Source organism: Neomonachus schauinslandi, chromosome 3 (assembly GCF_002201575.2).
Source record: "Neomonachus schauinslandi chromosome 3, ASM220157v2, whole genome shotgun sequence".
Taxonomy (NCBI): Eukaryota; Metazoa; Chordata; class Mammalia; order Carnivora; family Phocidae; genus Neomonachus; species Neomonachus schauinslandi.
Window position 1 is genome coordinate 183,289,604 of NC_058405.1, and position 21,717 is coordinate 183,311,320.

The 21,717-nt window shown below is 42.2% G+C and overlaps 1 protein-coding gene across 1 annotated transcript in view; it reads right to left on the reverse strand.

Annotated features, from left to right (window-relative positions):
- Nucleotides 1–21,717, reverse strand: part of DNER (delta/notch like EGF repeat containing) — a 299,213-nt gene that overhangs the window by 20,867 nt on the left and 256,629 nt on the right. Inside the window, exons 9-10 of the mRNA XM_021682968.1 lie at nucleotides 14,554–14,676; nucleotides 4,716–4,829 (exon numbers count right to left, since the gene is read on the reverse strand). Of these exons, the coding sequence (XP_021538643.1) occupies nucleotides 4,716–4,829; nucleotides 14,554–14,676 (237 nt within the window). The remainder of the gene's footprint in view (nucleotides 1–4,715; nucleotides 4,830–14,553; nucleotides 14,677–21,717) is intronic.

The following is a 21,717-nucleotide window of genomic DNA, read 5'->3' on the forward strand; positions in this document are numbered from 1 at the left end:
AACATCGTGATCAATTTGTTAAGAGCCAGTAATCAAGGACAAATCCTAAAAGCAGCCAGAATGAAATTTCTGCTTCCAAAACGGTGAGATGGAAATATTTTTCCTACTCCTCCTACAAGCAGAAACTCTCGACATTATACAGAAAACAAACATGAGAAGACTCTGAGAGGTCAGGAGGAGACAGACTGGCAGGGAAACTCAGGACTCATGGAACAATGTGGTGGTGAGGACCTGAGTTTTCTTCTGGCTTCTTATGTTCCAGATCAGATGCTAGAGAAACCAGCAACCCAGGAGTGCCCAAAAGTGCATGAAAAAAAAAAAAGCCCCAACTGCATGACACATTTACAAATACTCCATGGATCAAAGAGAAAGTCTAAAGGAACCTAAACAAAATTGAATGAAAATGAAAATATGACATAAAATTTGTGGGACACAGCCAAAGAATTGTTTTCTTTAATATTTTATTTATTTACTTTAGGGAGAGAGAAAAAGAGAGAGAGAGAGAAGAGAGAATCACAAGCAGGCTCCATGATGAGTGCAGAGCCTGACCTGGGGCTCGATCCCAGGACCCTGAGATCATGACCTGAGCCAAAATCAAGAGCCACCCAGGTGCCCCCACAGCCAAAGAATTGTTGAAGGGTGAATTTACGGCACCAAATTTTATACATGAGAAATAGGGAAGGGCCTCAAATCAATAATCTAAGGTCTCACCTAAACAACCTATAAGAAGAGCAAAATCAACCTGAGCTGAAAAAGCCAATCTCATGAGGTAAATGTGCCATTGGATTGAGTGTCTAATTATCTAACAATGATTGGCCTAATTCACTCCACTTAGTCAATTAGGGAGCTTTTGAGTGCTTAATAGTTGGCCGAGAGTAAGTTTTGCTAACTCTTAGGTAAAATGAAAGAGTATTTGGTGCCAAGGTAGCAATTCAAAGAGGACAGGCAGCATCATTCCTTAGGTGGTGGAAGTGAATATTTTACCAGACTCTGCCATGCCTGCTAACTCTCAGAATACTCTAGGTTCTTCTTAAAGCGGGAAGAAAGGTTCTATGATCAAAAATATTTGGAAAATAAACAAAGGCAAATAAAATTCTCTGTTGTACGACCTCTCAGAGTCTGCAGTTCCCAGACACCCTTTATGAATCTCCACATGGTACCATGTCCCAAATTTATTTGGCCACAGATGTTTTTTCCAAGAAGCATCTCATGGGACCAGTGTTCTCTAAAACAAATTAACAGCACAGATCTCCAAACAACTTTGGGAACTGTTCTGTGCTCCTCTGCAGCCAGAACAGTTACCAGGGCTGAAGAGAAATACACATTTGTTGTTTTCAAAGACCAGTTTAGAGCGATGTTGGAACGTGCTTCACGGAGGAGTCCAACCTCTCCCTCTGATCAGGGTGAGTACCATGGAAGAGATGCCTAGGGGTGGGGTGGGGGAGCAGAGGGAACCAGGAGGCAGGAGGTGGAGGGAAAAACATTTCTGAGAAGATCCTGACTCGGGGTGTTCAGGAACCAGCCAGGGCAAGGCTGGAAATGCTGGATGGGGCCAGACTGCTGGGGTCTCGACAATCATGCTAAGGGCTTTGATCTTTTTCTTAAAAACAATGAAATACCAATAAGCAATGTTTAAGCAGCAAGCAACGGGATTAGAGATTCATTTCATAAGGTCTCTGCAGTGTGGAGAATGCGTTAGGGGTGAAGGCGAAGGGGTGTGGGGAGATCAGTTAGAGGGGCTGCACTCATGTGGGCAGGACATGAAGGCAGCCCAGTGTCGGCTCCAGGAAGTGAGAGCAACTAAGAGGTTCTAGGATTCTTTGGTGGTTGGATGCATGTAAGGGAGAAAAGGATGAGAGGACAAAATGAGTCCCTGGTTTCTGGCCAGAACAACTTGAGGTGCTGGTAACACCATTTATTGAGCTAGCAAACATTTCAAGAAGGAAGGGAGGGGACACCTGGGTGGCTTAGTCAGTTAGTCATCCCACTCTTGGTTTCAGCTCAGGCCATGATCTCAGGGTCCTGGGATCAAGCCCCGAGTAGGGCTCTGCGCTCATCAGGGAGTCTGCTTGAGATTCTCTCCCTCTCCCTCTGGGCCCCTCCCCACCCTCTTTCTCTCTAAAATAAATAAATAAATCTTAAAAAAAAAAAAAGAAGGAAGGGAGAAGAAAATCTATATCTCCGGGTATCTTTGAGAGATACCCAAGAGCGAATGCTGATTAGGAAGTTGGAGATTTGGTAAATATTCTGGAGAAAAGATTGCATTTTATCTCCCATAGGATACCAAGATAAATTTCAAATGGATTAAAGAGTTGCATGCACAAAATTAACTCCTATGTTATTAGGATAATATAGGAGAACGTTTATAAAATCTTGATGTGTATGGTTTTTCAACATGAAACTACAAGAAAGCAAAAGAAAATATAAAGATTTAATTATATAAAAATAAAATATAGGAAAACAAAACACTCTTATACATTTAAAAGGCAAATGGCAGTAGAAAAATATTTTCAACCTATGGAATATAAAATGTCATATACTTACTAAAAAGGGCTATTTCAAATCAAGAATAAAAATTAATATAAGTGTTCGTTAACTGGGATTAAAATAAAAATTTAAAGTAAAAGAAAGGAAGGAAGGTAGGAAGGCTGGTTAACATAAATGGTAGAAAAGCAAAGAAAGGATATGAATAGGGAGTTTATAAAAGAAGAGAGACAAATAACCATACATTTATTTTGAAAGTATTCAACCTCACTATGAATCGAAGACCTACAAACTAAGACAACACTTAAAGGGCATTTTTGGCCACCAAAATGACAATTGTCAGCATCTCTATGAAGTCAAGAAAACAGGTGTCCCTGTACATTCTTGGTAGGAGTGAATTTGGTACAGTGTTTTTTCTCAAGAGCAATATGGAAATATGTACATATTTTCCCGAACCCTGGGACTCCGGGAAATTAGCTCAAAGAAATAATCAGACACGTCCACAAAGATGTACATACAAGAATACTCATAGCAATGTTGTTTACAATAGGGAACAGTTCTCAACTCCCCCAAAAGCTGAATTGGCCATGTGTTAGAAAAAAAACATTTTATATAATGGGCTAAAGGGCAGCTAGTGAAAATGATGAAACATTTATGATATACACGTATTTTTAAGTGAGAAGTAGGTTACAATATGGTAGGAGAATTACAATTCCTTTTTGAATTCAAATATACACACGTACACACTCTATGCTATATGTTATACACACAGACCTTCAGGAAAATCTCTGGATATATGTATCAAGATATTAACACTGGCTGCCTCTGAGCGGTGCGGTGCTAAGCGGTGGGGTTTTTTCCTATGGTCTTATATTTTCTAATCTTCCCTCCATGCTTTTTATGATTTGTGAGATAAAAATGTGAGAAAAAACACCCAGAATGCTTCCCGAATATTATTTTTGCATTCATTGATGAGTATAAACGTCTGTGTGTGTTTATAAACCAGTCAGCAAAACAAAACCATCTGCAACTCATTTTCTGGAATGAGCCCACTTCTCAGTCCCAGGAAAACCCAAAAGGAAAAACACAGGATGTGACACAGATAAATAGAAGGAAGATCAGAAGTCGTTTCTCCCACATCTTGACCGTTGGCATCTTCCCCAGTGAAATCCTCCAGGGTTTGGGGGGGGCCCAGGGGCTCGGCAGGGGAGAGGGGAGTAGGGATCGGGGAGCGGGCAAGGTGCTCTCCTGCAGCTAAGTCCCCACCGTCTTCTGTGAGCATTCTATATGTCAACCTTTCCCAACTCGCAAACCAGAGTGACCCAGATGCTTCTGTTGGTTGAGCAAGCTCTTGAAACCTCGACTTGTCTGATGCTCTACATTTCAGGACTCTTGGGTTCTGATGGAAAAGCAAAGGATCGACCTTTTCTACGCCCGTGGTTCATGGTTCCTTCTGAGAATACAACGAAAATGGGAACCTCCTCTCAACAGATTCACATCCATACAATGTTTCACATCCAATTTCAGGGATTCAAAACCTCCCTGAAGCCCATAGGGTAGGGGGTGATCTAGAAGGATCCCTAGTCTAGAAATGACTCTTCCCACTCAGAGCTCAGAGGCCACCAGGGCTTCTCTTGCACGCAGCCCTGCCCCCTGGCCCCTGCCCTCCTCATCTACTTTGCTCTTGGCAGTTTTCTCTCCCCATCCCCCACAGCTCCAGCATCTCTACCTTCACTAACAAGCACCCCCGACGCTAGAGTCACTCCCTCACTGCCCACCACCACCACCTCCCTTCATCTTTCAATATCCTGCCGCTGTTGCATCTTTCCGTAAAAATAAATGCGGTCACCCAATGCAATTTCTAGAAAAGACGCATTTGATCCTTCCTTTCCCCTCCTTCCGTGAACACTTAAACTTTCTCAGCTGCTGGTGTAATGGCTCATTGCTCGTGTTTCAAAGCTGCGGTTCTGGAAACGTACAGCAATGACAATCTCAGCAAGTCTCTGTACCAAATGCTGGCTTCAGAAGAACCTCCTGCAATGACAACACAGCCAATTGTTTTATAGATTTTTGTCCGAGCAGTGCCTAGTCGCATTTTGCAACCGTTTTCATATTTTGCAATAACGTATGCATAGAGATCTCTGAGGTTTTTTGTTTTTGTTTTGTTTTTAACAGCGGCCATCTTTGGGTTTTGGGGGTAGATTTGAAAACTCAGCCCCCGGCTCACTTGCCTGTAAACCCAGGGGTGCAAACACAGGTGCTATTTAGGCCCTCGCCGTCACAGGTGCCTCCGTTCAGACAGCTGATGTTAGCGCAGGGGTCCTTGTACGACTCACAGTGTATTCCTGCAGAGAAACAGATGCAAAAGGGGTCACTCATTAAGGGATCTCCAGCCCCCATGGCCTTTAAAAGCCAAGTGGTGGGACAGCCCAGAACTCTGTGAAGGCAGCTTCCCAGAGGCACACGTGTGTGCATGCATATGTGTGTGTGTGTGCACACCTGTGTGCCTACTCTTGCCTAGACTGTCGTGAGGACACGCCTTATGAGGACACAACAAATCCATTCTCTGCTTTTAGGTCCCACCATCGTCATTTATCTCTACTTTCTCTGACGCCCTGTCCCAAAGTCTGGGGAACAGCAAGTTAGAAGCCTGAAAGATAACATTTATCAGAATGTTTTCAAAGTCTCAGAGAAACAGAAAATAGCCAGACATCCTTTATAAGATATTGATATAATTAATAAGCAGCCTCCTGATGGGGAAGATGAGGAGTCAGATATTGAAATGAGCTCTGCTTCTACTTTAGGGAACTGCAGAGCAGAAAGGGAGCCACCGGGTACTTAGACTTTATTCTAAAAGACCAAATCCGATCATCATGTACCAAAGTTAACGTGTTGTGCACTAGCTTTGTCCCAGACCCCCACACCGGGCTTTGCATCTCACTGGATCTTGGCAACAACACTAGGAAACAAATAGCCTTATTCCTCCCCCACCCCCACTTTGCAGATGAGGAGACCAAGAAAAAGCGCGTGAGGTCACGAGGCTGGTGGGGGGCGGGGGCAGCTGGGATTTGAAACCACCAGGGATCTGAATCTGAGCCTGTGCTTGCTAAGTAGTTTGCTGAGAATGAGCTCAGACTGGCCGTGGAAATGTACGAAATTCCACAGAGCTCAGCACCCATTTCACAAAAAGTAGGCATTGTACAAATCTTTACAGCAAAAGCAGATTTCTATATTGGTGGAATTTTTTTTCAATGAGTAATTATTGCTTTGTAATTTTCTAAAAAACTTTAAAAATCCAGTGTTATTTGAAAGGTAAGATTTCTGCTGTTGTTTCACTGGAAGGTCAAGATAGATGAATGGATTAATCTCTCCCCTCTGTCTCTCATCCCTTGCCCTTTGGAGGGGAAGAGAGATTATATTATATTCTGTATAAGGATGTATATAGTGATACATTCACCCTTCCTGACAGCCTCGTGAAATAAGCAGAAAGCAAATAGTAACGGAATGGTATTTACTCAATTTGCTCTCCACTTCATTACTGAGCTCATATTGTGCAAAGGACGGCCACACCCAGTGACTCATCATTTAGTCACTGAAATTATTCTTGTTGGGATTTTTGTCTATCATTTCTTTTTCAGTGTCTTAAGAAGTCAGGCTCAAGAAGGAGGAAAAAAGTGTAAGAGGAAAGAAAAACAGAATTGCCTATCTGTATTCATACTAACAACCTCTTTGAGCCTGGCAAAGCATTTAGAATGGATGGTTTTTCATTCCATTTTATCCTTTGCCCCTCGTGCCCATCCCATGAATAATATTCTGTCAGATATTTTCCCAAAGTGACTTTTAGGTCCTTGCCGGCTTTTCTCCCTGCACCTACCACCCCGATCCTACCTCCTCGGGCCTGGTGGGACGTGGTCCCCTAAAGCCCCATCCGAGCTCCCTCCCTGTCTCCAGTGACTGGAATGAGCCTCCCCGGCTTTCACAGTCCTTAAGTAACCCAGGCAACCCAGGTGATGTACAAGATCAAACTAATTTAAAGATGTGCATAAAACTGGTAATGTTTTCTCACTTGGGTGTGTACAGCCTTTTCACCCAGAAGCTTCTATTTTCCCACTGATTCCCAAGTAGCACGGGCTCAACCAAAAGAATAAAATGCAAAACAGTCTTTTCTGCTTCAAAGTGTTTATCAAAAAACAAAGATCTACATATTTTCAAATTCCCATGGGGCTGATCAATGGAAACCAGGTGACAGAAAAGGCTTTCAAATGTAATGGGAAATACAGCTATAACCAAAGTTCAGAGATGCCTGGAATCTAAAAAGATGTCCATTAGATCTAAAGAAAGAATGACCAAAGATGATCTTTACTGGGTTTCTAGTAATGCATTAGCCAATGAAGCCTGCATAATATAAATACAATGAATATATTAACACATAGAGGACCACATTTTTCAAATGAGGCAGAAAAGCAAATTGTAGGTTAAGTATTTGAACATCTTAACCTTAAAAGACTTTGGTAAGATAGATTTGATGAAAACACCCAAGATAATAGCAATTTTGATCTTTTGGGTGTTTTTGTTTTGTTTTGTTTTTCGCAATAATTTTATCCCTTGTTATTTCTCTTTTTCAAAAGATATTGGGTCACTTGAGATTGAGAGTTTTCTGGCAGCAAGATCGGACAAAAGCTCATCTTCATGGAAACACGATGGCTATGAAGCAAGATGGTCTTAAAAGTCCCCAGTGAGCACTTGGTTTCTATACGCCAAGCCTTGCTAATTCCTGTATAAAAACTATTTGTCATATTGCTCAGCTTGTCTTAAGAGCTGAACAACCATGAGCTGGAAACCTTGAATACAGAGAATAGAGAGTCATGAACACTACTGATGTGCCAAGGAGCCTCCTCTCAAACGCTCCTTCTCAGGCCCCCTTCCCCAGGGGCCCTGAACATTGGCACCACGCTGAGTGTTAGGCGTCCGTTTCCTCTGACAAGAATGCCTTCCTTTCCTTCTGCCCAGGCTGGTCTCCACCTGGCACATCTATCTGTCAAAGCCTAACTCAAATGCTCTTTCTCTGGAAAGCTGAACCTGAGTCTCCTGAGACAGAGCTCCATTTTTCCACCATTGTGCATTGAGAGCATGCTGAGATTCGCACTGTTACAGACTTTACTGTGTTAAAGCATGACTTATCTGTTCTCCTGTCTGATCCATCTCCCCCCCACCCAACAAATCTCTGAGGTCCCTTAGAGCAGAGGCCATGATTTAACGCATGGAAGAAATTCTGGACGTATCACCAGAACCCTGTCCTTTCAGGAGGGGCGACGGTCCGTGTACTTTGGCTGACACACAGGTGGGACTGCCAGAGGAGTGAGAAGCCATTCCAAATCTGCCTCAAAAACACCCTATTTTGTCAGGGAAAACCAGGTCCACACTTCAAATTAAGTCTGTGGAACGACACATGCATCACCCATTGGCAAAGGACGTAGCACGCACTATTACAAAACTTATGTTTAGTCTCAAGCAAAAATAAACTGTAATTCAGTCAAAACTAATAAAAATTCATACTTTTCATATTAAGGGATAGAGAGGCAATGTTTCTGAAAAGATCTCTATTCCAACAGGGCTCTGTATAGAAGTTAATTTTAGAATTAAAATGAGCAAAAATTCAAAGAGGAGCGCGCCAACTGTAAATCTTTGTTGCCATCACAATTTAGTCATGATTAATATTTTGAAAGCTGAAAATCACTATTTTAGCTCCAGGAAAATTAAGTCAGGTAAAGAAATTAACTCTATACGTTCTTTGAACTTAATATTCATTTTAAGACACCATCTTATTCTATTCAAACTTATTTCCTCCACAAAAAATTTCCCAGTATTTCAACCATCACAGAGGCCAATCCCTTCTAAACTTCCTTTCCCTCAGAAATGACAACTGACATCTCGACCTTGGCCTCATTATTTCTTTTGTGTGTGCCAGTCTCAGCCTGCTCCTCTGGCTAAATAATAGCCTAAAAAAGGAAGAAACCCTGACTTACGCATTTTTGTATCTATCCCACTATTTGAGAAGGGCTACATACACAAAATATCCAGAAATTCTTGTTCACTGGTTACACAGAAAAAAGCAATTCGGGCAAACAAAGTGTTCTCATCTTCAGTTACAAATTTCTGTAGACTTTTAAAATAAACAATTAGGTACAATGTGATCGAACCTATAACCCAGTGATCTCATTTCTGAAACCCAATCCCACCCCCCCCAAATTCAGAAAGTATAAAAATTATATGCATAAAGATGTTCATTTCAGAATTGTTTATAACAGCCTCACATCAGATGCCACAAGGGAACAGATAAATATTCCCCTAGGGGAATATTACATAGCCATTTAATATAGAACTAGTAAGACTTCCTAGCAAAATCTAAATCAAACATACTACAAAAGGAAGGTATGGGAAGAACAATATAAAAATTATAGGCATACTCCATTGTATCTGTGAAAACATGGATATTTAAAAAGGATGGAGACAACAGAGATGCTTACTGCTCTTGTAGTCTGTTGAAAACTATGCGATATCTCAAATTTTCTTCTTTCCAAAAATTGTATTATTGTTGCACTGTTTTCATAATTAAAAATTGAAATATTTTCTTTATAACTTTAGCACCAAAAATTCCAAATTAGTATGCTGTTGATCATTTAGTTTGTCCTACTAAAATAAAAGTCAACAGCATATGGGGAAACTTGACTTTTTGACAATATGAAGTTGTGAACTAACCAAGGTCTTAAAAGTCTTGCCATGAACTAGCTCTGAGCTAATTTTGGAGGAGGGATGAGCATTTCGGTATGTCCAAAGGGAGGTTACTCCAAGTCCCTCCATGCATGTTGCTTCTAACAATTTCACGATCTACAGCGGAAATTTTCTGGGAAAACATTCACGTTGGTTTCCTTTATTTAATCAGTGCGTTAAGCAGCAATTCCAATTCAACTAAAGATGGCTGTTGAGCATTTGCCTTTGTGTAAGCCACCACATCAAGAGCTGCAGAGAACTGAGAGGGGAAAAAAAAAGAAACTTCATATAGTCTCTGCCTTTCAGGAGATGATGATTTAGCCTAAGAAAGAGGGAATTTCTACAAGGTTGACCAGCAGTGTCACAGCAAATACAGAGACAAGGTCGGGAGAGGTCAAGGAGGGAGGTGTCACATGTTTGGGGACCCAACATTGCAGTCAGTGGATGCAGGGCTGGATGAGGGCAAAGAGTAGGGGGGAGAAGGAGGGGACAAGAAGGAAACCCCGGGGACCAACGACATTCATGGTGTCCAGAGGGCAAGGATTCGGTGAGGGCAGGGAGACAAGAGTCAGGGGACAGGATCGAAGCCGCAGAAGGAAGCTAAAGCAGAGTGAGTTTCAAGAGGGAGCCACGGTCAGTGGGGCAAGGAAGCAGGAAGCCAGGACCTGGGAGTCAGAAGCTGGAGGGGTAGGCTTCGGGATCTCATTGAAAAAAGTCTTCGGTTAGGTCACCGCGAGATCCATTTTAGCAGAATGGTGTGGACAAGACCCAAACTGAAGAGGATTAAGAAAAGAACAAAAATGTTACAAACTGAGAGGCTATCTATAGCAACTCTAGGGAAACTTGCTTGTAAAATAAAGAGGAAGAGAGAGGAAGTAAGTAGAGGAGGACAGAGCCAATGAAAGGTGTTTTTTTCCAATTTACATGGAATGTATTTAGAAGTTTAAAAACATTTCTTTTCTCTACTTAGCAGCCCAATTTCTCCAACACCATTTATGAAAAACAAAACAAAACAAAACAAAACAAAACAATTCCTCCCCATTTATAGCAATTTCTCCTTAAGAGTCATACGTTATTACAGATGATGGTTTCTGGGCCATTATTCAGTTTTGGTTAGCTGTCCATTCTTACACCCATAACCCCTGAATGTAGTAATAATAAACAAATAATAATAAAACACCTGGCAAAAGCTCCCCCCCTTGCTCTCCTTTTTCAAAATGTTCTTAGCTATACTTGCCTGACCTCCTATTACACGCATTCTTTTTAGAAAGTCATATTCATTTATTTAAGTTCTATTTTAACATAAAACAGTAAAGACCACCACTTAAAAAAATGTATATGTAAAGTAAGAGGTTCAAGTCTCAACTTCCACCCTCAACACACCACCCACCTAAGTTCTAACTCCAGAGGTAAGTACTAGTCAGGACTTGCTGCCCACCTGTCTGGTAGGTTCCCGAGTTTATGCCCACAACCTACATGTAAATATATGTTCAGGGAAATGCTTCCAAATGTCCATCCCCAAGGAGAGATTGGAGGGCATGACTTAGCTCTCTCCACCTCTCTCTTACTTCCTTCTACCACCCACCACTCCCTCCCCACCACTCTTACTTTAGAAGTCTGACCATTTACGCTGCTAGGCTTTGCCTTCAGGAGTCTTACTTTAAATCTAAACCTAAAGGTCTCTACACATCTACCCAAATTAAATGATCACTTTACCTGCCCATCTGAGATCTTTAACAGATGTGTATGTCTTCCAACCCTTCCCATCCCCACCCCCTTCAACTCATGGATTTAGTTAAAATGATAGGAAACTTGAATGTGGTCATTTAAATTTTTCCTTAAGAATGGGTATGATGGACACACCCTAGGGGGACCCTCAATGAGTCACACCCTTCCCTTGCATGTGAGCTTTGAACCAAGAGCATCCGGCAAAAGTTAAGCGATTTTGAAGATGCAGTTAACGTCCCTAATCAGTTCAATTTGTGTTGATCTCGGGTGGGCCAGACCTAATCAGGTGATATTTTTAGTGGGTGCAGTCTTCTCTCCTGAAGTTAGAGACATGAAACAGCACAAGCTCTCTTTCATATCCCCTTCGCTGCTACCTTTCAAGGAGCAAGCTGCCATGAATTCTACAGCCACAAGGTTATGAATTCTGCCAACAACTGGAGGGAACACAAGGGTTGACCCTTTCCTATTCAAGCCTCAGATGAGAACTCAGTTCAGCCAACATCTTGATTCCAGCCTTGTGGGACCCTGAGCAGGGAGTCCACGAAGACATGCCTGGACCAAAGGAACCGTTAGCAACTAAAAGGGTATCATTTCACACCACTACTTTGTGGTGATTCATTACACAGCAGAACTAATTGGTAAAGCAGGTATAACTTGTTTTCAGAAGACTTTTCTTCACCATTAATTTACCGTCCACAATCACTTTAATATCATCTATTTAGGTTTATCCCTGCATTTAAAGGAGTCTGTTCAACCCTCTTCTTCCTGTTCTCTATCTTCCCCTATCTAGTTATATTTGTTCTGATTTAGGTCCAGCTGAGTGAGAATACTTTTTAAAATGATTTTCTTAGAAAGGGGACATGGCGTTATGTTTTCTGTATCCTTAAATGTGCCAAACATCTTTCTTTTGCCCTCAAATGTAAAGACTACCTGTCCTTTGCACTGAGCAGCCTGAAACATTGCTCCACTATTGCTTAGTTTCATTACAGAGAGGAGGAGGTCAGTGCAGATTTGATTCTCTTTCTTTTGTATGTAACTTGTCCCTGTGAAGACTCTTATAAAAAAAAAGATTTCTCTTCATCCTTAGATTTAGAAATTTTACTAGGAAATCTCAAATGGTGTATCATCTCTTTCATTAACCCCTCTAGCATTCTGCAAGCCCTATTCATTCTATTTGAAAACTTCAGTTTTCCCCAGCTCATAGACTTCTCCTTCTAGTAATTAGTTGATTCTGGTTTTATTTCCATGTGTTCCTTCTTCCTCTGAGCATCCACCATCCAGACGGAAACAGAGCTCCTGGATCTTCTCTCCACAGTTCCTATCTTGTCAGTCAGGATTTCCCTTTCCTCATATTTTCACTTCTACCACGAAACGGTTCCTCCTTTGGCTTTTCTAGATCCAGATTCAAGTTTGGGTAATATATATTACTTTCTTCACTTCCTCCCTGGAGTGGTTGGAGTTGTTGGTTGTTGTTGCAATTTCATTTTTATTTTCCAGATTATTTTCCCTTCTTGAGCTGCTGAGACAGGCTCCCCGTACTGGCCAGGGTGAAGGTTGCCAACGTCAGGCAGAGACAGATGCCTCTGGAGACTCCCCTCCAGTGCTAGACAGGCTGGCCAACTGGTAACCCTGTATACTAAGGCACAGGGTGGAGGCCTCCCACTTTGGGAGGCTCAGGGCTGTCCAGGAATGAATAGAGACCATTTTCTCTCAGCCATACAGAAAATAAAGGACCAGCTCAGCCCAACTGTGCAGTTATATTAGAGGGCAGCCAGTCTCCATGAGATCTGTAGCTACCCCACCCCCCAGCTCATTAGGTCACATGGAGCACATTCATAGCATATACTTCCTCTTTGTAAACTGAGGGTCCTTGGAGCTCTGCTAGCCATTGATTCGGTTCTCCCCTAACCTTGTGGTGTGCAAAGGCTCCCAACACCTGCATCCTCTCCTTGAGAATCCAAATCCCCTGATATGTTGGGATATCCTCCAGAGTCACTTTCCTTCTTGGGTCATCCCTCACAGAGAGTCAGTAACTGATGGAGGCAAGTCCCAGAAAGATAGAAGGGGCGGAATTTCGAGTATATATAGAAGGATCAACATATGTATCTGTGGCTCATGGTGTGTAATTGTATTTGTTACTGCTTAGTCACGAGAGCATGAGCAATGCCTCAAAGATAGGAAAACTGTATCATCAACTGAAGAATTTAGAATTTTTAATTTTCGAAGCACATCCACTACTAATTTTGTCATTGAAGAATTTCAAAATGTCGGTAAACATCATTGTCCTTGCTTTATACAGACAAAAGAAAGACTGGTCAGCTTAAGAGTTTACTCCCAGCTCAGCAGGAAGCCTGTGGCATGACTAGGCTGAGCTACTTAGGTCTCCTGACTCACTGCTCCTTTATTCTTCTTTCCAGAATCGACCAGACTCCCTGTTTCTCAATACTCTGAAAACCCTGGAATGAAATCCACGTGAATGAAGCCAGAACATCTGCCCTTGCGGAAATGGTGGACTTTGGCTCTAAATGGGCATCACACTGGGAGAGAAGAAGCAGATCTCCTGAACATAAAGCAAACACTTGGCCCAGCCTCATCCCTTCCAGCCAGAGAGACCAGATCAAGTTCATCCATGCGGCCTACACACCCTGAAGGCCCACCAAAAAGACCACTAAATAACGGTGGGTCCATCCAATGAGAAGGAACAGCAGCTGCAAGGCCAGGTTACCAGGCAGATGGATGGTATCAAGTAAGCAGTGCTGGGAGCCAGAGGTTAAATGAAACGGCTATAAATAGAGCCCACAGATGCATTACAAAAATCTAAACCCAGCCCTGAAGTTGTGGCTTAGAGAAATGTGCGCGGCAGCTGATAAACACGATTTCCTGGCGTGGTGCCGTCCAAGGGTATCTGGGCTTAGAATGGAGCCACACCATTGAGCCCACTGGGGAGGCAGAAGAAAGGGCATTAGGGACATGCTGGCTGGGCTTCTGAGGGACACCACTGCCACTTCACAGGGTTATTGGGAGGACTGTGTGAGTTCATGCACATGAGGGCTTAAAACAAGGTCTGCATGTTACAAACACTCTGTCGATGTCGGCTGTTTTTCCAGAGTGACTTTGACACGCATCCACTCAAATGAGCTAACATTTCCCTTGCAACTGACTCATTTAATGAGAATTAACTTTTTTCCAACATGTGAGATTCCACCTGCATCCTCCACCGACAGCACAGCATCCTGCCTCTGCCCAGCGAGCCCCACAGCCCTGTGCTTCGATCTATGTCTGACGGGGCACTTAGGCTCACTTCTCACCATCGGCTTTGTACACATTCAACAGAGAAAAGAGTGAGGATACGGGAAGAAGGAAAGGGCAGGAGAGAGATTTTTCAGTTTATCAAGAGGAAACCCCAGGCTTGCTAATTGCTCTCTTCGGTCCCATAAATCATCCCATCTCCAGCATTTGGGTTTTACCCTGAATAATGTAATGCTCCAATTAGAGGTTTATGCATTTGAGTTGAGAAATCCATGACGTCATTTAGGCCACTCGGGCATAAGAAGACGAAGCGGTGCCCACCTTTGTATTCCGCCAGGCACACGCACTCATAGCCATTAACGAGGTCCCTGCAGGTGGCGGCGTTCAGGCAAGGGGCAGAGAGGCACTCGTTATATTCCTCCTCACAGTAGAGGCCGTGGTAACCTGAAGGGCAGAGAAAAAGGCCTGTGGTCAAATGGGTTCCATTTAAATCCACACTGGACCAGCTTACAAGAAAGGTGGCGGGGTCGGCATGGGAAGCACGGGACAGAAAGACGGGATTTCAGGAGTTGGGTCCCCTGGGGTATAATTGAAATGTGGCTTTCTGGGAAGGCTAGGAAGAGTGTGTTCTCATCACCCTTTTTCAGGATCCCAAGTATAAAAGGAATGATCCCATTTATCCAGCAGAAGGTCTCATTACTACATTACTAGTGACCCAGAGACCAGGGTCACAGAGTACATCAGCTGTGGCCACAGGAGACAGGGATGATCACAGCGGGGCTGACAGCATGGAAAGAACAGCTCCTTTCAAAGATGTGGACCACTCCTCCAATCAGAAAGCCATATCTAGCAACTAAAGAGAATTTTATTAAAAGAGAAAGGGATCCATGTATTTCCTTTGCTCTTCAGGTCAAGAAGAAAGTCAGCTAAAAAGGCTTCACTGAAATTCCTGATAAAATGTGGGGTAATTCTTTTTAATTTAAAATTGTGATTTGCTTGGGGCATCTGGGTGGCTCAGTTGGTTGAGCACCGGATTTCAGCTCAGGTCATGATCTCAGGGTCCTAGGATCGAGCCCCGCATTGGGCTCCGTGCTCCACGGGGAATCTGCTTGTCCCTCTCTCTCTGCTCACTCTCTCAAATAAATAAAATCTTTAAAAAAAATAAATAAAAGAACTATTATCTCAATTATAATATTTTAAATTGTACTTTAAAATTCTAGTTGTTAAAAATAAAATAAGAGCAATGAAGAAAAAGAAACCAACAGTTTCCCAATAAAGATGGCTTTTACTGTGTTTGCAACACAGGTGTTTATTCTAAAGGACAAGAAGACAACATTCTTTGAGATTCACTCATGAATGTTATACTGTTTTTAACTTTCAAAAACATGCATCAGTGCCAATTTGCAGTGAAACCGAGCCATTTTTTTTTCCTGGCCCTGTCCAAACAATGAGAGACACGTGAGTGCTTTCAAAAATCACCCTGCCTGTGTTGGTTCTGAATTCAGATAAGCAGAAAAAATAAACCCTTGCTCAAATGAGAACTAGAACTACTGGTTTGTTTGGTTTTTTTTCCCCAGCTTTCCAACTCATAGCCAACCCTCAAACTCAGAAAGTTCCATTAGGACATGCTAATGTGTTGAACTGTTTTGTTTCTCGTGCCTATCGCAAAAGTAGGTTAAGCTCCTATCTGCAGTATTAACGGAGTACTTTTTTCAAGTTTGTTGCCATTTCAGTTGTTTCTGAACTGCCTTCCAAAATGAGGCAGTGATAATAGCCCCTCTGAGGAGACCTTGACCTACCTGAGACAAACAGGCCATGGTTTTCAATTCTTCCATCTTACCCTACTTTTTGTAATTTTAGGGAAGTATTTTCTATTTCCCTTCATCAGTATTTTGATCATCTAGATCAGAGTTTCTCAACTGACAGCAATTTTGCCCCCAGAATTTGGCAATGTTTGGAGACATTTTTGGTTGTCACAACTAGGGTGGAGGGGAAGGAGCCTGCCACTGGTATCTAGCATCAGGATGCTACTAAACATCCTGGGAGGCACGGGACAGCCCTCCATGACCGCTCCCCCTGCCCAAAAAAGATCCAGCTAAAATGCTAACAGAGTCAGATGGAGAACCCTGCTCTAGATTAAGGATCAGCAAACTCTGGCTCACAGGCCAAATCCATCCCGGTCTGGTTTTGTAAATAAAGTTTTATTGAGACACAGTCACACTCATCCATTCATGTATTGTCTATGGCTGTGTTCCCACTACAACGGCAGCCTGAGTAGTTGCAACAGAGACCATAGGGCCTGCGAAGCCCCAAATCCTTACTAGCTGGCCTCTTAGAGAACAAGTTTGCCGACTCCTGATCTGGGTTCAACAGAAAACCTTTCTTTTTTTTTTTAAAAAAAAGATTTTATTTATTTATTTGAGAGAGAGAGAATGAGAGACAGAGAGCATGAGAGGGAGGAGGGTCAGAGGGAGAAGCAGACTCCCCACTGAGCAGGGAGTCCGATGCGGGACTCGATCCCGGGACTCCAGGATCATGACCTGAGCGGAAGGCAGTCGCTTAACCAACTAAGCCACCCAGGCGCCCCAGAAAACCTTTCTTTTTATGAGTTTTGGGCATTAACTCTTTATCGAATAGATGGCTTGCAAGCATTTTCTGCCATTCCAGAGTTGGCTTTTATTAAGCAATTTATTGCTTCCTCTGCTGTGTTGTTTTTTAGTTTTAGCCCCACTTGTCTATTTTTGCTTTTATTGTCTGTGCTTTTGTTATCATACCCAAGAAATCACTGCCAAGATCAATATTATGAAGGTTTTCCCCTACGTTTTCTTCTAGGAGTGTTACAGTTTCAGGTCTAACATTTAAGTCTTTAATCCATTTTGAGTTGCTTTTTGTGGAAGGTGTAAGAGAATACAAATAGCCAAGAGGTACGCAAGAAGATGCTCAACACCACCAATCAGCAGGGAAATGCAAATCAAAACCACAATGAGATATCACATCACACCTGTTAGAACAGACATTACAAACACATACACACACACACACACCCCTACACACACACACAGAGAAAACAGTAAGTGTTGGCAAGGATATGGAGAAATTGGAACCCTTGTACACTGCTGGTGGAAATGTGAAATGGCACAACCACTATGGAAAACAATACAGAGAATCCCCCCAAAATTAAAAATAGAACTATCATATGAATTATAATCCCATTTGTAGGATTTATCCAAAATAATGGAAAACAGGATCTCAAGAGATATTTGCATTCCCATATTCATTGCAGCATTATTCGCAATAGCCAAGAGGTAGAATCAACCAAAATGTCAATCAAAGATGAATGGATAAAGAAAATGCAGTTTATACATACGATGGAATATTATTCAGCCCTTAAAAAAGGAAAGAAATCTTGTCATATGCTATAACATGGATGAACCTTGAGACTATAAGCTAAGTGAAATAAGCCAGTCACAGAAGGACAAATATTTCATGATTCCAGTTATATGAGGCATCTGAAGTAGTGAAACTCACAGAAGCAGAGTAGAATGGTGGTTGTCAGGGGCTGGGCGGGGGAGGGGAAAATGGGGAGTTGCTGTCAATGGATATAGAGTTCCAGTTTTGCAAAATGAAAATGTTCTAGAGATCTGCTGTATGACAATGTACATATCATTAATAAAACTGTACTGTACCCTTAAAAATTTGTTAATAGGGTAGATTTCATGTTATGTGATTTTTCTCACAATTAAAAAATTTTTTTCATATATTACCTACATAACGAGTTCATTGTCTTTCGGCTTCTCAGTGTGGAGCAACAATCGCAAGGAGCATCTTTCCAATTCTATTTGCTCTCCTAACAAATCTTTTAAAAATCACTTGGAAGAACAACAGATAACCCTACAAGCATCTTTGACCTCGTAATTGGGGTGTTATTTACACGGACAAAAATCAAAAGCAAGTTTCATGAAATCATTTGTAATTGTTTTCATTCTTTACAAACTGTATCATTCTCTTCTTCCACTAGTAACATGAAAAGCAAATGAGGAAGTTATTTTACAGAGATAATTAAGCTGGTGATGTTTTTCTTCCTTGGGGGAAAAGAAAAAGATAAAGGTTTCATATTCTGAAACTGTTTCTTCAGGGATGGTAACATTTCAACATCTTTATGGAAATGTCAAGGCAATCCTTACACTGGGTGCCAAAGAACCTAAATTGGACTGTTTGAATAAAAAGGCATTCCTTCCAAAAGAGAAGGCTTCTGTGAAAATGAGGCTGCCACCCCCTGCTAGTAATTAATTCGGGCAAACAAATTAGCTCAGGGCAGTATGCCCAGGGTCTAGGAAAATTAGGCTAGTCCAAAGAACTTTTTTAAATAAAACAAAAGATCAGAAGGGTGAGATCAGAGTGGCCCTTTCCAGGGCACCGATCTTCATCATCACCACTCCCATCTTTGCATGACTTGCTCCTGAATATTCGACTCCAATATTCCTTAAATTGACAGAACACAGTGATCAACTGGACGTGAGGAGTGAGAGTGGTCAAGATGGCTGCCATGTTTAGGCTGAATGAGGGGATGATGTTGCCATTAACACGACCAAAGGAATATCAGGTTTTTGAGAAAGCTGACCAGTTGGATTTTGTTTAGCTTAGGGCTCACTTAAGGAGGTCCAGGTGGCAGCTGGAAAAATAGACTTAAATAGTGTAGAAACAGCATCTTGGGAATTTGTGGCCTTGAAGTGGTGCTGAAGTTTCATCAAAGAAATACTTTGGAGAGGAAAAAAGAAGGGATCGAGGTCAGATCTACATGGATGGGCAGGTGGAGAAGGAGAAACCAGATAGGACACTGGAGACGGATAAGGCAAAGGAGAGGAGGAAAGGCCAAGGAGAGCAATGTCATGGGAGCCAGGGGAGGGAAGGAAATCAAGGAGGGCTGCTCAAAGGCTCTAAAGACTGAAAAATGACAGCTGGATTAGAAGATTAGAAAGTCAATGGAGGGGCGCCTGCGTGACTCAGTCAGTTAAGCGTCTGCCTTTGGCTCGGGTCATGATCTCAGGGTCCTGGGATCGAGCTCTGAATCAGGCTCCGCACTCAGTGGAGAGTCTGCTTGTCCCTCTGCCCCTCCTCTGCTTGGGCTCTCTCTCTCTCAAATAAGTAAATAAAATCTTTAACTCTCAGTGGGAGGAAAACTGCCCTTCAGAGGTTGTTTTGAAAGTTGGGGGGAGGGGAGGAATTGCTTATCACACTGATTGGGGGATTCGACTGGAATTTAGTGGGTAGAGGCCAGAGATATTAACCATCGTGTAATGTCTGGGATACCCCTGCACAACCAAGGATGCCCTAGCATCTCTCATGACTTCTGTCTGTCCCATCAGAAATTCATGGAGGTGAAAACCCTGTTCATAACCTTTCAGGACTAGAACCTAATAGCTTAACATGTACATTTGTATTTATAGTTTTTAAGATACGCTGAGTTTTCCTGGAATGTAACTACTGGGTAAATCAAGAGAAGATTGTACCGCGAGTTGTTCACCACTTGGGAAAATCACTTCACAAGAGCAATAGCTCTTGAAGAGCTTAAATCACCAACAAAGCACACCAGTATCAGTAAACTAAACAAAACAAGGCAAAAATCCCTGCTTCAGATAATTTTCTGACAACACTAGCTAAAGCTTCTCCCACCAGTTACTCATCATAACACTTAGTTGATTTCATGGCAACACTTATAACTGTCTGAAATCATATTTCAGCTTCTATTCTTGATTATTATTTCTCTTCCTCCACTAGAATATTAGCTTGAGGCTATGATTGCAGTGTTCACAGCTGTACCCACTGTGTCTGGCACAGAAAAGATGCTCAAAATAGCTGTTGAATCAGCACCCAAAGTGCCATTGATTAAGCCAACACACATCTAAGATGCGCCTACAATGTGCCAGGAGCTTCCAGGTTCTGTGGATACAAAGCTAAACAGCAGGTCTCTATCTGCAAGAAGCTTACAATCTAATAGCACATTAGTGCCATCTGCTTTATATCAGCCCCTTCACATGTGCTAACTGGTTTAATCCTCCTGACAACCCAGAATGATGGGCATGACTAGTCCCAATGTGTAGGTGAGGAATTAAGAGTCAGAGATAAAGAAACTTGCCCAAGGACACACAATCAACCCTGTGTTCTTCCTAGTTTCCCAAGAATGTCCCCAGAATGCATTACCTAGTGTACCAGTCTGCTAGGGCCGCCAAAACCAAACACCACAGCCTGGGGGCACTGAATGACAGAAATTTATTTTCTCACAGTTCTGGAAGCTGGAAATCCTAAATCAAGTTGTCAGCAAGTTTGGTTTCTCTCCTTGGCTTGTGGATGGCCACCTTCTCCCTGTGTCTTCTTTCCATGTGGCCTTGTCTCTGTAGGCACATCTCCCTGGTGTCTCAGACAGTTATGGAAAAACCACTTATATTGGTTTATAGCCCCATCCTTAGGACCTCACTGAACCTTAATTACCTCTTTGAAGGCACTTTCTCTAAATACAGTTGCATGGCGGGGGGGGGGAGGCGCAGTTAGGACTTCAACATACGAATTTGGGAGAGACAAAATTCAGTCTATAACACCCAAAATCAGGGTTTCTCAACCATGACGGTCCTGACATTTTGGATCGATCATTCTTCATGGTTGGGAGCTGTCTGGTACATTGTAGGATGTCGAGCAGAATCCCTGGCCTCTACCCACCAGATTCCAGCAACCCACCTCTCCCCAGCTGTGACAACTCAAAGGTCTCCAGACATTGCCATATGGCCCCTGGAGAACATAAATCCCCTTTGAGAACCAACGTCCTAGATCCTTTTTATAACATGAGAACAACTTGAGGAGATTTGAGAATGTGTAGGTTTGAATTTTTCATTGTGAAGAGAGTAAATTCATTGAGAAAAAGGATTTTGGGGGCAGAACTGAGGGGTCCATCTGTGACTATGGGTTTAATATAATACCGGCCCCTGGGTGACTTCCTCCAGCCGTGAGAGAATATGCACACTTAGTTCATCTGGGGCTACCCAGATTCAAATACCAAATGAATGGAATAAAGAGACGAGAGAAGAGTAGGAGGTATAGGTTTCCAGTTATGGACTGAATAAGTCACAGGGATGAGAGGTACAGCACAGGGAATATAGTCAGTGATATTGTCATAGGGTTATATGGTGACCAGTGATAGCTATAATTGTGGTGAGCACAGCATAATGTATAGACTTGTCAAATCACTATGTTGTACCCCTGAAATTAATGTAACATTGCATGTCAACTACATTTCAATAAAAATAAATAAGTAAACAGAGAGATAGATTAGATAGAAAGGTAGGTAGGTAGGTAGATAGATGATAGATAGATAGATAGATAGATAGATAGATGATGTTAGATAGATGATAGATAGATAGATAGATAGATAGATAGATAGATAGATAGATGATAGATAGATAGATAGATAGATAGATAGATAGATAGATAGAT